This window comes from Arvicola amphibius, chromosome 11 (assembly GCF_903992535.2).
Source record: "Arvicola amphibius chromosome 11, mArvAmp1.2, whole genome shotgun sequence".
Classification (NCBI taxonomy): domain Eukaryota; kingdom Metazoa; phylum Chordata; class Mammalia; order Rodentia; family Cricetidae; genus Arvicola; species Arvicola amphibius.
This window is the reverse complement of record NC_052057.2, coordinates 107,725,735-107,741,406: the sequence shown is the minus strand read 5'-3', so window position 1 is coordinate 107,741,406 and position 15,672 is coordinate 107,725,735. Positions and strand designations below refer to the sequence as shown.

The following is a 15,672-nucleotide window of genomic DNA, read 5'->3' as shown; positions in this document are numbered from 1 at the left end:
GGCTACACAAAGAAACTGGGTCTCGAAAAGCAAAATAAGACAAAAATTAATTCGCAGCTATTTCATAGCTCAAATCTGAGACCATTGTTTTAGAATGATGAGCAGAGAAAAGTGAACGGCTTTACTCCAGCAACTTTAAACTGGACAGAACTCCCGGAATCTGATAATTCAGATAGGAACGAATCTTGGGGGCAGGGCTTCCACTTCAGTGGTAGAGATTCGTGTTTACTTGTGTGCAAAGCCCTGCATTCAAGCCTCAGCAAGGGGAAAATATATTTAAAGTGGACTGAATAAATTCACGTTCTTTTTTTTTTTTTTTCTTTCCTCAATCCTCACCAGCCCCCGGATGCAAGCGTAGGCATTTGTATTATTTAGGGCACAGAGAGCGCAAGGCTCTGGTAACAGATCACACAGCAGCTGGTAGAGGACAGAGTGTGCCGTCAGCTGACTCTGAATTCCAGGACTTCCCACCAGGCTTGGGGGGGGGGGGAGGGTTACCCAGCACGTCCTGCCTCCAGGAAGAAGGTTGAGTCTGGGAGGGCCAGGTGGGACTCAGTGGGCAGCCTCACCAACCCCTCCAGGGGGCTTTTCCTTCCGGACGCTGGGCTCCCCAGTCTCCGAGCATGCCCAGTGCTTTCCCTGCCGGTCCGACCAGTGCTGCCAGGGCGCCGTGGCTCCAGGTTTTGCGTGCGATCCTAGGCGGGGCCAGGAGAGTGCAGCCCCCGGGACTCCGGGCTCGGTCGGAATTCCCCGGACTCAGCGCTCCGGCGGCGCCCGCGGCGGTGCATTACCTTGGGACCGAGGTCGGGATTTAAGCTGGGAAACCAGGCACGGTCGAGGACTCCATGGTGGCATGGTGAAAAAAGTCTCGGGGCATCTGACACCAGGTCCGACTATAGGGCCCAAGCCATCGCTCCATCCTTTTGTTAACGTCTTCATTCAACAAAACGTTTTTAGTGCGTGCCAAGAGTTATTTGGAGGCTAGGTCTCTTGAGAGGCGGAGCCACCGAACTGACATTGAGGGGAGGCACTCCTTAAGGGCATCAAGAGAGACAGCCAGTAAGCGACTCTATCTGCCCCATTTGCCCCTCTGCCCTCTTTCCCGAGTCGTAGGCACAAAACTTGCGTTTTGTTTTGGCGCTGGCTTTTCCGTCCTAGGAAAGCTTCCTCGTTTAGCTGCGTGACTGAATGGTATCTGTCACCTGATCCGGCTGTTCCACCAGCTCTCACCGGGCCACCCCCTAGCCTTCTCGCCCGGCTCTTTTTCTCTGTTCTTAAGAATTTATCACCTCACACACTGCGTTGTTTGCGGGCCTGTTTGCTGCGAGAGACTCCCTACCAAACTCCCAGCAAGTGACAGAATTTTTGTTTATAGATTAAGTGTGAAGAACGTAAGTAGCCATTGAGTGGATAAATGGTACATGCTTGGAAGGCGATAACGGACGCGGAGAGTTTTAAAAAGGTAGCCAGAAAGGCCTCTCCTACGAAAGGTACCAGTGCGGTGAGAGGGCGCCCGGCACCAGGCAAGTTAGGGGAAAAGACGTCCTACCCCGAGGGAAAGGCAGTACAAATGTCCCGAGGCGAGACAAGTTCAGAGGGTGTGAGGGAGAGGAAGGTGCACGCCGCGCGCAGGTAGGCAGGTGTGGGAGGAGGCGGAAGAGGCCGGCAGGAACTCCCGCCAGCTAGGGGCCCCGCAGGCCCTGGGACGGGCTAACCCGCTTGGCGTCCAAAGACCAGCAAAAAAGCGCTGCAGTCAGCGCGACCCCCAACTCAGCCACGGAGCCCTGTGCAAGCTCTCTGTCCTTTCCGCCAAGTCCTTGCCAGTCCGAGGCATGCCATCCCGGAAAGCCAGGCACACAGTAGGTGTTCAATAAATGCTGAAGGTATGAATGGCGGCGTGCGTGAACCGGGGTCTTGGAGGTCTGCGGGAGTTCGGCAGGTGGCCCGCGGAGGCGCGTGATAGCGTCCCCCAAGTCTGTCCCGGGCCCGCCCCTGTCCTGGGTCCCCCCGCCCCGCGCGCGGGCCCGTCGCGGCCACAGCCGGGCCGGCGGGAGCCGCCCGCGGGCTGCACTGGGCATGCTCAGACGGCGGCCAGGTCGCGGCGCGAGCGAGCTTCCGTGCCGCCCGCCCGCCCGCGCGACCTACCTGGGCGCTCCGCGCCCCCGGATGCTGCAGGTACGGGCGGCTGGGACCTCCGCGGGGCGGACCGGGGCGCGGGCTGCGGCGATCGGGGACACCCAGGGCGCCACCCCACCCCCACCCGGTTCGGGGCGCGGCGGACACGCGGGAGGACTAGCGGGAGGGCTGGCAGCCCCGGGTCCCCGCGCCACGTCGGGCATGGGGGGGGCGCAAGCCGGGATCACCTGGCGGGGCTGGGGCGGGGCGCGGGCGGGGGCGGCCCAGGGTTGGGCGTTCAGGACTTGGCGGCGCGAGCGTGGGCGTGCGCTCCAGTCTGGCTGAGTCCTGGGGCCCGCACCGCGGTATCCTCAGCCCAGCCGAGGGGGCGCACCGCCGCGGGGATCCAGTCCTCCGCGGCCTCCGAGGCTCGCCCCCTCCCCCACGGGGGGGGGATGGCAAATTCGCCTCCCGATTGCAAAGACGGCATTTCCTGGGCCTGGCACGAACTCCAGAGCCAAACCAATCCGCCCCGTTCTGCGAGCGACCGGATGGCTTCTCTGTTAACTTGCGGTGACATTGCTGCGTTGTGCGGAGGGAGAACGCTCCCCGGAAACCTTCGCCCCCGGTTGCAGCCATCCAAACTTACTAAGAACTTGACGGTTGCCTTTAAAAAATTAATGGGAAGTTAAGACAACTTGACACCTGGGTGTTCTATGAAGGTGTAGGGAGCTCGTGTTTGGGAAAAGAGAGACCTAGGTATAAGTTGGGCTCTTCCCCTTGGCCAGCTGGTGACCTTGGACGAGTCGGTTAACCTCCCTGATCTTCCATTTCCTCCCTTGCATGCAGGCAGTAATAATGCCCACCTCGCCTGGTTGGTGGTGGATTAAGTAGGATAAATGATGTGGAGGTGTTTGGCTCCGTGCCCGGCACAAAGCAAGCGAACAGTTGGCGTGATGTGATTTTAATTCAGTTAGAGACCCTCGTGGCTCCCATTTCGTCAGGAAATTAGAATTAGGCAAGCATTTTCGGAGTCTGTGTTTGTGCCCCGGAGAATGTCTGCTGAGGCTTTGGAAAAGCGACTCAACAGAGCGGTGGATGAGCAGAGAGCCTCCTGTTTAAAGGCAATCTGGAGTACAGAAACTCCAGAAGTTGACACTCGGCCCCTCTTACAGAAAGAACTATTTTTGCAAGATGATCCGTCTTGCAAATGGAAAGCCGATGACTTGGAAAGCCTGGCTGGGAAGATGCCTATGCTGCAAAGCTCCCAGGCCTAACCTTTAAGTACTTGGATCAGGGTCTGTCGGCTTCTCACATTGGGTTTGCGCCTTCTTTATGGGGGGTGCCCCTTGTGCATTATAGGGTGCAGAGCAACCTCCCTGGTCTTTGCTCTTTGGGTTCCAGCAACTCCCTCCCTGTGACATGCCAGGAATGCCTCCATATATTGTCTGGGTTGAAGTGTAGAATCAGTTGTGATAACTTCTGCTTTCTGTCTATCTCGGTTATCTGAGACTTTCATCTGGGGCTTTTAATGATAATATGGAATCTTTGCAGTTCGTTACCTCATATGTACAGTTGTACAGTGTATATAGATCATCTCATTTTGGCTTTACAGTTCTCCCTAGGAGGGGGGTGTCACTTCCATTTTATAGAGGAGGAAATTGGGGCTCTCAGCGGGCTCCCATGCTGTCGCTGTCCCGATGGTGACTGGGGTGGAAGAACCCAAGACTTCTGGTTCTAGAGGCAGGACTTTTTCTTCTGGAAAGACTGCCATGTGTGGTGTAGAAAAACCCCACATAGATGTCTTTCCCTGATGGTTAAACCAAGATCTAAAGTATATTGGAAACCGGAAGCCTTCCTGAAATTGACTAGTTGAAAATTAACAATGATAAGCTATTATCTGACAGGGTGTAGGCCATTTTAGTTAAATATTCTAGTATATGAGCAGTCCCATAAATCCTCACATACAGTTAATGGAATACCAATCTGTCGAGACTTAGAATAGAATAAAACATGCCTAATACTCTATATCGATCTGGGTAGTCTCTGGTGATTTGTCTTCTCCAAAGACTAGTATATGCAAATTAGACATGAATGGCATACTGGAGGTCAGATTACTAAGAGCATTGGGAAGCGCCCAGGCGAGTCTTTGAACAGATGTTTCTGTTTGGCAGCTTCAGGGCTGTGGGTAGGGAAGCCCGGTGAATAAGCCAAGAGACCCCAACCTGGAATTCAGGTTGCACTTCCCTGCAGCTCAGGCCAGATCTGAGTGTGGCCTGGGCTCCGGGGTTTACCAAAGAGCCAAATCCAAGACCCCAGCTTGAAGCCCTTCTTTTACCTGATCTCATAGCAAAGGTATAATAGCTTTCGATTTGCTTACAAATCATATCATAGGCAAATCTTATTCCCAGGAGAATTTGACATCTAAGTTGGTATAGTCTCAGTCCTGGGATGGTAATTGCTCTCAGTTTTTGTTGACTGTGACCTGGAAGTTTAATTATAGTGTTGTTCCCCACTCCCTACCCCCTAACACACACACACACACACACACAAACGTGTGAGCTGGCAAAAACTGAGTAAGACCAGAAGCCTTCCGAGCTACATACAGGTCTGTGAACACAAGGGACACTCATTTCTAGAATGGGTACACCCTGCTGGAGTGACCAGAAGACATGGAACACCCTCTTTCCTTCCAGATCCAAGGGACTGACATGTTGGGAAGGGACCGCTGATTTGTGGTCCCCTCTCTTGACCATAATAGCAGGCCTTACCTTCCTGCACCAGTCAGCCAGTTCCTGGAAAGCAAAGAGGCAGGCCTTTTTCTCTCCTCAGGCTCTGGCGAGACTGGAATGCTGATGGGATTCAGCATACCCTAGCCTGGCTGGCTGGGCTGGCGGGTGTTGGGGGCCAATACTATGCTACAGATGAGAAAGGACTGGATCCTATGCATATTGCTCTTGTTTGGGTCCAGGGACATAGAACTAGAGTTTCTGCTAGTGCCAGCACCCGAAGCCACTCTACCTCCAAGTTATCTGGTTATCCCAAAGCCCTCACAAGTGCAGATCCAACAGCAAATGCAGATTTCATTCAGTCATTCATTTATTCATTCATTCATTTATTCATTTATTTATTGGTGAAGTTTCTACTGTGTGTCAGGCCCCAGTGCTGCAGAGCTGGAAGCCGAGTTGGGTTGTGAAGGTACGCAGTGGGCTTGCGAAGACCTTATGCACAGTGCCTGTGTGTCTCCATCTACCCAGTGATCTCATAACTGCTTTAAAAGAGGATCAAGGTAGATGCAACCCACATGAGGGGTGGCAGCCATACCGTGTTTGTTTTCTTCTTGCTGTCACCAAGAAGCTGACAAAAGCAGCTTACGGAGGAAGTGTGGTTCATTATGGCAGGAAAGTCGTGGCTGCAAGAGCTTCAGTTCTCTGGTCCACAGCCAGCAAGCAGAGAGAGATGGCCGACCCCTGATGCTTTCTCCTTTTTATGTAGTCTGGGGCCCTGGGTCATGGAACAGTGCCAGCCACATTGCGAGTGGTCCTTCCCGTGTTAATTAAATCCATCTAGAAGATGCCTGGCAGTCAGCCTTGCCCCCTATGTGATTCGAGATCCTTGTCAAGTTGAAGGTCATTAAGCGCCATGCATGGTTGCCAGGAAATACACCGGGATGTGTATGTCTTAACTCTTGCATTACGCCTCCAAGTAATTGGGATGCTCCCTAGTTGCTGAGTAAGGCACACTTCGCCATGTGTAAGGTTCAGTGCTGATTTTTCTTTTTTCCCTCTGCATTGGAGCCCCTTGTACTAGAGATGCCTCTGGGTGTCTCTTATTACAAATTAACACGGCTCTTACTGGCCACCAGGTGCTACTGGAGCTCTGAGGCCTCACAGCCCCTAGCTAGCCATGCTGCCTCCCCAGGAAGGCCACACCGAAGGCAGGTGAGGGCAAAGTCCGTCTACCCTTCATGTGTCCCTCAGTGGGTGATACTCCCAGTGGTGTCGCCATCTGTGCCTGCTGAGCAGCTACCAAATCAGAGGTCACAGGGAGTCCTGAAGGCCATGGGTTGTTCTCCCTAACACTGGGGTCTGCAGGGCTCTGCTGATATATTCTGAACCAAAGGCTAGGCTCTATCCTGCGAAAAGAATGTCGGAGCAGGCGCTCTGTAAGAGGAGACCCGGGGGGTGTTTGGATATTGAGAGGGTGGATTTTCTGAGGCACTGGGATGGTGCATGTGGACCGTCAGGACAGACGCTCTGGAACTGGGGTAATTCTGGAAACTGCAAGCCCCCATACACTGTCAGTATACACAAGCTTGAACAAGCGTGTGTTCAGCTTGGCCACAGTCATGCGTCTTCAGTGCAGCATCTCCGCTACTGAAGCCCGGGATGCCTCCCTGCTGCTCTGAGACCCAGTAACTCCCATTTCACAGATGCATTGAGCAAGGCTCAGAGATGGCGGTGACTTCCCAAAAGGCCCCACAGTAGCATGGTGGGGACTTGAACCCGCATTTGTCCCCTGGACTAATTACACACCTGTTAAGCGAAAGTCATCATAGAATTTATTCCTCTGTTTACAGGCTTTCTTAGACGAGCTAATGAGGGGCTGGAGAGAGGGCTCAGCAGTTAAGAGCACTGACTGCTCTTTCAGAGGACCTGGGTTTAATTTCTAGCACCCACATGGCAGCTCACAACTGCCAGTAACTCCAGTTCCAGGGGCCCTGACACCCTCACACAGTATACATGCAGGCAAAACACCTATGGACATGAAATAAAAAAATGAGCTAATGAGCCCCTAAAGCCTGGGACAGTGAAAGTCCCTTCCCTTCAGTATGGGACTCCTGGAGTCACTGCTGAGTTGCTGCCCCAAAGAGGCCCACTCCCAAGTCAAGGCCACCCATTCCTTTCCTCAAGACTGAAGGAAGGCAAGATTCAGGTCCTGGAGGGCTTTGCTGGCTGGGTGCTGTGTTTATGAGCCGAGATAGGCGTGGGCGTGGGGTGGAGCCCTGGCCTCTTTACCCGCCTCTCTTAGATGAGTCAGCTTTGCAGGCAGGACCAGAGAGGCAGCCGTTCCCTGGCAGCCGTCCCCTGCCCACTCTGGGCACTTGGCTTGACCTCTCACCCACTGCATCCCCTCCCTGTGTCTGGCTGGCAAATGAATGCATGTGGTTGTAGAGCACTGCAGCGTCTAGGGGCAGGAGAAACACGCAGATGGTGCTTCTTCGAGATGCAGCTGTCACCACACCACAGCGGCCTCCGTGTGTCCCGTCACCCGTCCAGTCTGTTCCCTGTAGCCACAGGGCCCCAGTGCTCCTAGAGTAAGGACAGAGCCAGTCTCGGTTCTAATGCACCTACTCAGGCCCTGAGCTTGCAGCTCTGTGTCCTGGTCCTGCGGCCCGGCACCTACAGGGCTGGCGAATGGTTTCCTTCCACCCAGCTCAGCTCAGCCCTGGGCCTCAGCTTGGAATGTTCAGTCTACCACAGCCTTGCCTTGACAGCTCTTTTCACACTTGGCAATTTTGCGGTTGTTTAGTGTGGTTTGCATTTAGTACCTGTGTCTCCATGTGGGCTGGGAGACCTGCTGCCAAGTCAGGCTAGATCTCAATCCCTCCCACCCTCCCTCCCTCACCCCTTCTTTCTGCATTCTTCCCTCCCTCCTTTCTCTGAGCTTTGCTTTTAACTTTATTCTGACCTAATCAGACTTAAAGTTACAAGAGAACCACTCAGAGCTCCGGGGTCCTCTCGCCCCAATCTCCCAGCCCCCATTACCCCTTTATCCCATTTATCATATCCTTCTGTGTGCAAACCATTTGAGGACCACTGATAGTAGGCCCTTCCCCTAATAGATTTCCCCAAAGCAGTCACATTCTTCGACATAACCACGGTACACATTTTATTCTTCCTTGTAGTCAGAGTGCGGAACTCACAGGTGTAGAACCTTCCCATACACCTGCGTTTTGTTCATAGTCGCTCACCGCCCTCCCTTCTCCTCCCTACACGCAGTCCCTCTTACGCTTTCATAGTTTCGTGTGTGTGTGTGTGTGTGTGTGTGTGTGTGTGTAGAGGAAGATTGATATATGAGAAAAAGGATATGTTGTTGAACGAATTTTATTTTTTTTTTGATTCAGAGGTGGAGTCTTATTGGAGGCCCAGCCAACCTCAGTCCTTGTTTGCTTGTTTGTTCGTTTTTGAGACAAGGTTTCTTCTGTGTAGCCCTGACTGTTCTGGAACTCGCTCTGTTAGACCAGGTTGGCCTTGAACTCGCGGAGATCCATCTGCCTCTGCCTCCCCGAGTGCCAGATTAAAGGCATGCACCACCACTGCCCAGCTAACTTTAGTCTTTCTATGCGGTTGTGGATTTCAGGTGTGATCCAGCATGTCCAGTTTTTGTAGTAGTGTTCGAACCCAGAGCTTCAGGCTTGCTGGACAAGTATTCTACCCAGGGAGCCCCATCTCCGTTCCTCTCCTCCACCAGCTTTTAGACTCATAGAATTAATACTCACGGCACTGCTGCCTAATCTGTAAACACACGCCTTTAATCCCAGCACCCGAGAGGCAGAGGCAGGTGGATCTCTGTGAGTTCTAGGCCAGCCTGGTCTACAGAGCGAGTTCCAGGATAGCAGGACTCTTTCACAGAAATACCATGCCGGTTTGGGGGTGGAGGTGGGGCACCGTATTTGTCACTTGCCTCACTAAGGTCCTTTGTGGAGCAGACAAAGCCTCTGTGGTCTGCTCAGTGTGATAGGCTAGCTCCGGATAGTGCGTCTCTGTTACAGCTAGCTGGCCTGCGACCTTGGCATTTTTGCTGTGCAGAGGTCAGTCCTTTTGCCACAGGTCCTTCAACTTGGGGCCTTTCAGTTTTGACTCACTATTGCCCCAACGTCAGGCGCTGTGTGTGGACAGGCCAGGGTTCTCGGTAAACACTTGAGTCCAGAGGGGAGTTTCGCAGTGGTGGAAAGCGGAGCAAGGCTCCCGGCTTTCTGCATCTCCAGCCCTTGACTTGCTGAGGGATGTTGGTGCTGTTTGTTGTAATCTTGCTGTAAATAAGGTTTCAATGCCGTTATTTTTTATCATATCCTTACACCCCAGAAGGGTGGGATAGTGAACCTACTGTTGGCACAAGCAGCCTCAATAATGGGTAGGCAGGTATACTGGAGAGGCCAGTGGCATCCTTGAGGAAGGAGACTTACTCTTGAGGTTTCCGTACCTCAAAAGTAGCACCTTCCAACTGCACCTTTGACTTCTCTGGATTTGAGGCTCATTGGCTGGCCTTGGCTGGGACTACTGTAGGTGTGTAAGGGTATGTGTTCATTCATTTTAATCAGTGGTGACTTTGAGGTTGAGATCAGACTAGCCTAGCACACGTCCTGGCACTAGAAATCCTTCATCAGGATGACAACAAAACCCACTGATGTGCTTGGCGTTGTCTCGGGGCTCTACTTGTTCCCTGCTTTGGTCCCATACCTCTGGTCACCCTCCAAGCTGTTCCTGTCAGGGCCTCTTTACAGCCCTTACTTTCTTGCCTGGAACCTCACTGCAAACTCAGGTTGGATGGAGGGACAGGGCAGCTTGATGATATAAGGCCTCAGGAAGTGGGCCTCGTCTGCTGCTCCCCTCCCTTGCCCAGCAAATCCCAATGGAATTAAAAGGCCAGATGTGTAAGCAAGGCAGAGCAGGGGGCTAGATGAGGGTTTCCTACCCAGCCACGCACAGTTCACAGGCCCCTCCAGCTTCAGTTCTGTGATCAAATCCACTGGCAGAGGCAGGCAAGCAGGTGGCACTGGGGACCTAGTCACAGTGACTGGGTTTTTCAGTGCCCAGTAGGTACAGAGGTTTGATGCGGAGGCATCCTAGAAGGACCCTAGTGACTGTTAATCCAGGATCACTTATCAGGAAGCCTCGATTCCCACTGTCAAATGTGCACAGGGCAGGGGCAGTCTCCGACGTCCATGCAGTCAGGCTCTTTATCCAGCCCCTAAGAAAACACTAACCAGAGCTCCTGGGTTCAGAAGTCTTGTGCGATGGAAATGTGCAGTTACACAGCAATTTTCCGGAGAGCTGGCCAGGTAGGTTTCAGGAACATCATCTAGGGAAACATGATTTGATCTCAAAATGAATAGGTACCGAAAGAGGGCTGGGCCTATGACTCAGTGGCAGAATGATTGCCAGGCATGCACAAAACCCAGGGTTCAACGCCTTGGGCCTACGGCAACGTTAACCAAAACAAAACTTCTATAAAAAAAAAAAGTCCTTTTCCCAAGCTCAGAGAGGCAAACACATTCAGCTTTGCGTCTCATTTTACAGGACAAAATGTCACTGTGCAAACTTCAGGGGACCCTAAGGCAGCCTTATCTTGCTTCCTTCTCGTAGAGGTGGAGGTCCTAATGGGATCTGGCATTCTCAAGGGCATTCAGGCACATAGCATGGCTGGGACCCACATCTCAGGTCTGGGGCGCGTTTTTTTAGGTCAGCTCCAATGGAGCGTATCAGGCTATATATTTTTATTATTTGTAATAACCTTTGGCATTTCTCTTACTTCGCAAAAAAGTTTGCTGTTGCCTTTGGAGCAGTTGGCTATTTCTTGTTCTTATAGGAGCTACTGGACCGGTAGGAATTTTTCTTTTCCATTTTCACGTATATTTTTAAAGGCTATATAAACTTTCCATGGACTCTCTATAGTCTGTGGCTGCGTTCCTCAAATTCAGAACATCGGAATCCCCTGGAGGACTTGGTGAGACTCGGGCCGCTGGGCCACATTCCCTAAGCTCTGTTGTCCTGACTCAGATCCGTGGTGGGCCTGAGCGTCTCTTTGCTGCTGGCTTTATGGAAGCCACTGGTTTGAGGAGCTGAGCTAGGGCAGGCAACGGTTGAGGAAGATAGCTCAGACCTTGCAGCCAGCTGGCTCTTCCCGTGAGCTCCTCCTTTGCTCGGATGGGTTCATACCCCACCTTTGACCTTTGCGTTCTCCCCAAGACTCCCTCGCTTCTCCAGGTCGCCCCGCCACCTCTGCCTCTCGCCCTGTCGCGCTGGAGGCATGTGAAGGAGCATCCTTACCTTCCCCGCTCGCCATCTTCCGGCTCTGCGCTCCTTGCCTTCTGTCCTCCAGTCAGAGAAAAATGAATGTGTCTGCTGTGGACTTCGGTGTTTTTTTTAACCTATCACCACCTGAAGGAGAAAAGGCCCCTCCTGCTAGGTCTCTGCCCAACTTCTCTCTTTACCTTCAAGCCTCTTGGAGGGACAGTCAGCAGAAACCGGGAAAGCGTGGTTCTCACCTCTCAGGACAGACTTGCCATTCACTTCCAGTTCAGATTTTTGTTTGTCCCTGTCCTGAGGTGAAGGCCTCCTTTAAGAAAAAAAAAAAAAGGTGGTGAAAAATTGTAGAGGTTAGAATTTTCCACTCGTCCATGTTTAAGTTGCGGCACACGGCGCTTGTCTGCGCTCTATGCGCCGCAATGTAGTCCAAGAACTGGGCAGGGGGCTGGAGATTGAAACACACAAACACACAGAGACAGAGACACACGGGCCATCCTTGAAGCAGGAATGCCCCAAGAATGCTCCCTTTATTGTGTTCAGGGGCAGCTTATATAGAGATAGCCACGCCCCAGCCAAACGCACCAGAAACCACTCTTCTGCCATAAAGAACTCCTGGGGGTCTCGTGCTCTGAGCAGCTGTAGGCACTCAGATCAGGGGAAAACAAGTTGTTTACAAGAAATTCAGGATCTGGGGGTTCACTGCTCCCAACATTAAGCATCCAGGGTTGGGGCATTAAATGACTAAATGCATTTGCACTATTGTACAGTGGTCACTGTCATCCACAGAACCCCACACATGACAGCCATTAAGCGACCGTTTCCGTAAGTGTGCCTCTCTCTGCTGATGGAGGCGGGTCTTTTATCAATCTGTTGATTTTATTAGTTAATTAGTAAAGAAAACTGTTTGGCCTAATAGGTTAAAAAATAGGTGGGTGGAGTAGACAGAACAGAAAGAAGGAAGTGAGGTAGATGGCTCAGACAATTGTCCTGCCTCTACAACCAGATACAATGAAAAAAATACAGTTTCTGTGTAATTATTTCGGGTAAAGCTAGCCAGGCGGCCAGGAGCCGGGTGGCGGAAAGTGGCCCACAGTCCCACATTACACTCTGCAGCTTCCATGACTGCCACTTCAGTTTCTGTGTACAGATTCGACTGTTCTGTGCTGCAGCACTTAGCGTGGTGACACCCGTCTTTAATCCCAGCCCTCGGAGGCAGAGGCGGACAGAACTCCGTGAGTTTGAAGCCAGCCTGGTCTACAGAGCCTGTTCCGGGCCAGCTAGGGCTGTAGAGCCAAGTCTGAAAAACAAAGTGAAATCAGGCCTCATCCATGTAATGTATGTCGGGATCTCCTTTACAATACCAAATGCTGTTTTGTCGTGTGTTTTGTTTATTGTGTATCCATTGATGGACAAGTGGGTCGCTTCTGCCTTTTGGCTGTTATCAGTATTTCTGGAAACATGGGAGTGCAGGCAATACCATTCTGGTTACCTTGCCTTCTCAGGTGACTATTTAGGCATTTATATTGCTGCCACACCCGGCCGTTTAACCGATGCTGCCGTTGCTGTGATGGCCACGTACGCTTTTCTTATGAAAACCAGGGCCTGCTTCTCCTATGTGAGCCCTTTTCTTCTGTGGGTGGCCATGTGGGAGACACTCTCTATGGTAAGGCCTCTGCAATGCTGTTCTCCTCTACCCCCAGCCTGCTTGGTCCCCCCCGCTGTTGCAGGTTCCTCCCGGTCCTGGGGGCCCTCTTGTGTTAGCTACCTCGTCCTTCGGTGCTCTCAAGTGTGAGCATTTGGCTTGGTCAACACTGGACATTTCCGGTCTTGTATGTGTCATTGCCGAGCATCTCCCCATGTGTGTCCCTAAACCCTTCAGCATGCCCAAAGCAGCTCACTGCTGTCTTTCCTCGAAACTGTCCTGTTGTCAGGTGTGGTAGCACACACCTTAAATCCCAGGATTGCAGAGACAGAGGCAGGTGGATCAGTGTTAGTTCAAAGCCAGCCTGGTTTATATCGTGAATTCCAGGCCAGGAAGGGCTACATAGTGAGAGTTTGCCTCCAAAACCCAGCCTTCCAGTGTCTTAAGAACTTTAAAGTTGTCGGGCAGTGGTAGCGCACGCCTTTAATCCCAGCACTTGGGAGGCAGAGGCAGGTGGATCTCTTTGAGTTCGAGGCCAGCCTAGTCTACAAGAGCTAGTTCCAGGACAGGCACCAAAAGCTACAGAGAAACCCTGTCACAAAAAACCCAAACCCCCCCCCCCAAAAAAAAAGAACTTTAAAGTCACCTGCCCTAGACATAGACAGATCTTGCCCTATCACGTCGTCCTCTACACCACCCCTCTACTCCTTTCTCAAACCAGGTTTCCCCCAACACCTTCCATTTGTTTCTTTCTTTGCCGACAGCCCCCTCTGCTGTACCCTCAGACTCCTCCTTACTGTTGTCCCCTGGAAAGTATTTCCCCACAAAAAAGCATATGGGTCAATCCCATTCTCTGCAGACTGTGTATGAGCTGGTGACATCTCTTCCTGCCTTCTGCCATCTTTTCCCAGCACCTCAAACCATGACTCCAAGCCAGGCTTCCCCAGCTTCCATGTTTTAATGGGGATGCCCATTCCCTCGGTCTTAACTGAGTTCTATGTTCTTTGTTTCCTGAAGTTCCCGGAAGATGCTGAGGTGTGGCCTACACACCACCAACAGTGGCACAGGTGGACCCCAGGATGCACCTGTTTTATAAGGAGTCCTATTTTCAGGCTATTAGTCTGTAAGAGTTCGTGTGTGGCTGTGCATGTATGTTTGTATAGGGCTTTATGTGTGTTTGTATGTGCATGCATAAGCATGATTGTGGAGGCCTGAAGTTGATGTGTCTTCCTCAGTCACTGACCACTTTATTAATCGAGATAGGGGCGTATTGAGCCCTGAGGGTACCATTTAGGGCTAGTCTGCAGTGGTGGCTTGAATGAGAATGGCCCCCACAGGCTCACATATTTAAATGCTTGGTCCCCACCTGGTGGCACCGTTTGTGAAGGGTGAAAAGATGTGGCCTTGTTGAAGAGGTGTGTCATTAGGGCAGGTTTTGAGGTTCCAAAAGGCTCCTATGATTTCCAGTGCCTTCTCTCTACCTGTGGCTGTGGATCAAGCTGTGAACGTTCAGCTGCTTTGTTCCCACGTCATGGGCTCTAGCCCTCTGAAACCATGAGCCAAATCCAGTGCTCTCTTTTATAAGTGGTCTTGGTCGTGGTGGTATATCACAGCAATGGAGGGAGGGAGCTGGTGCTGAGGATCCCTGATCCCTGTCTCTGCTTCCTGAGTGCTGGGGTTGCAAGTGACTGCTATGCCTGTGAGCTCTTTATATGACTTTAGGGATCCAAACTCCTGTCCTCACTCTCGCAGGACAAACGCTTTAACCTCCGAGCCATTTCCCCAGCCCCTGCAAGGATCCTGAAATTTTTTTTTTTTTTTTTTTTTTTTTTTTTTTTTTTTGGTTTTTCGAGACAGGGTTTCTCTGTGGCTTTAGAGCCAAGGATCCTGAAATTTTGTGCTGTAAGTTTAACCTTTCCACCTTATTAAGGTTGATCCTAAGTGGATGTAATCAAGAAGGCAGATTCTTTGCCGTGGGTGATATTAAAAGAAATTCTCAAAGACATTATTTTCTTAGCCATAGGCCTCAGGTGTGGAAGGTCTGTCTGTGGGTTGAGCCTCTTTGAAAGGGGATTCCCCTGTGGGGTTCCTGGACAGAAGTACCCTCTTACTCAGCTGTGCCCCAGGACCCAGCATGTCAGGGAGATAGGCTTCTATGCCTATTGATGGGAGGACAGAAGTGCCCAGGGCCTCCTAGGGAGGGGTGAATGAATATAGGAACAGGATTCCAGGTGGAAGACTGCTTGGCAGGGGTGCAGTTCTAGGGAGATGCTGTCAATCATGGGAGAGAGGCCTGACACTGGGTCTTTTGAGGGACCCTTTAGACCTGTTTTTTGAGCCTCATGAGTTTCTAATTGAGACGCCAGCGACAGGGAGCCAGATGTTCTGGCATTTTCTGGAGTGGCGATTCTGGAAGGCTGAGGGTTGTAGAAGTTTGAGCTGGTAGCAGATGGGACTCTGTACATCTGGGAGACAGCATTTGAGTCTTTTGGGGGGGGCGGTTAAATTTCAAGTAGGGGCCTTGGAGTTGGGTGAGGAATTGAGATGGATAGCAGAGACAGGGGCTTCCCAGACTTCCTGATCCCCTGACCCTTGTTCTTGAATGCAGCGCATGGCGTCAGCACTGTATGCACCGCCATACAGTTTGTGAACCGCGGGCAAGGGGCTGGAGATTGAAACACACAGTGACTCACAGACAGAGAGATACAGATCTTCCTTGATGCCAGAATGCCCCCAAGAATGCCCCCTTTATTGTGTTCAGGGGCAGCTTATATAGAGATAGCCATGCCCCAGCCAAACCCACCAGAAACCACTCTCCTGCCATCAGGAACTCCTGGGGGTCTCGTGCTCAGAGCAGCTGTAGGCACTCAGATCAGGGGAAAA

General features: G+C 51.9%; 1 protein-coding gene across 5 annotated transcripts in view; it reads left to right on the top strand.

The window, feature by feature from the left end:
• The first annotated feature begins 741 nt into the window (after positions 1–741).
• The window catches only part of Ptpn3 (protein tyrosine phosphatase non-receptor type 3), a 113,905-nt gene continuing 98,974 nt past the window's right edge, over positions 742–15,672 (top strand). The window contains exon 1 of one of the 5 annotated variants that reach the window (XM_038347034.2): positions 742–887. In XM_038347034.2, the coding sequence (XP_038202962.1) occupies positions 854–887 (34 nt within the window). In that variant the 5' untranslated portion in view covers positions 742–853. Of the gene's footprint in view, positions 888–963; positions 1,060–1,152; positions 1,392–1,668; positions 1,884–2,044; positions 2,176–15,672 lie in introns of those variants that run through there. The other 4 variants (XM_038347037.2, XM_038347039.2, XM_038347038.2 and 1 more) reach the window with 4 other exon arrangements.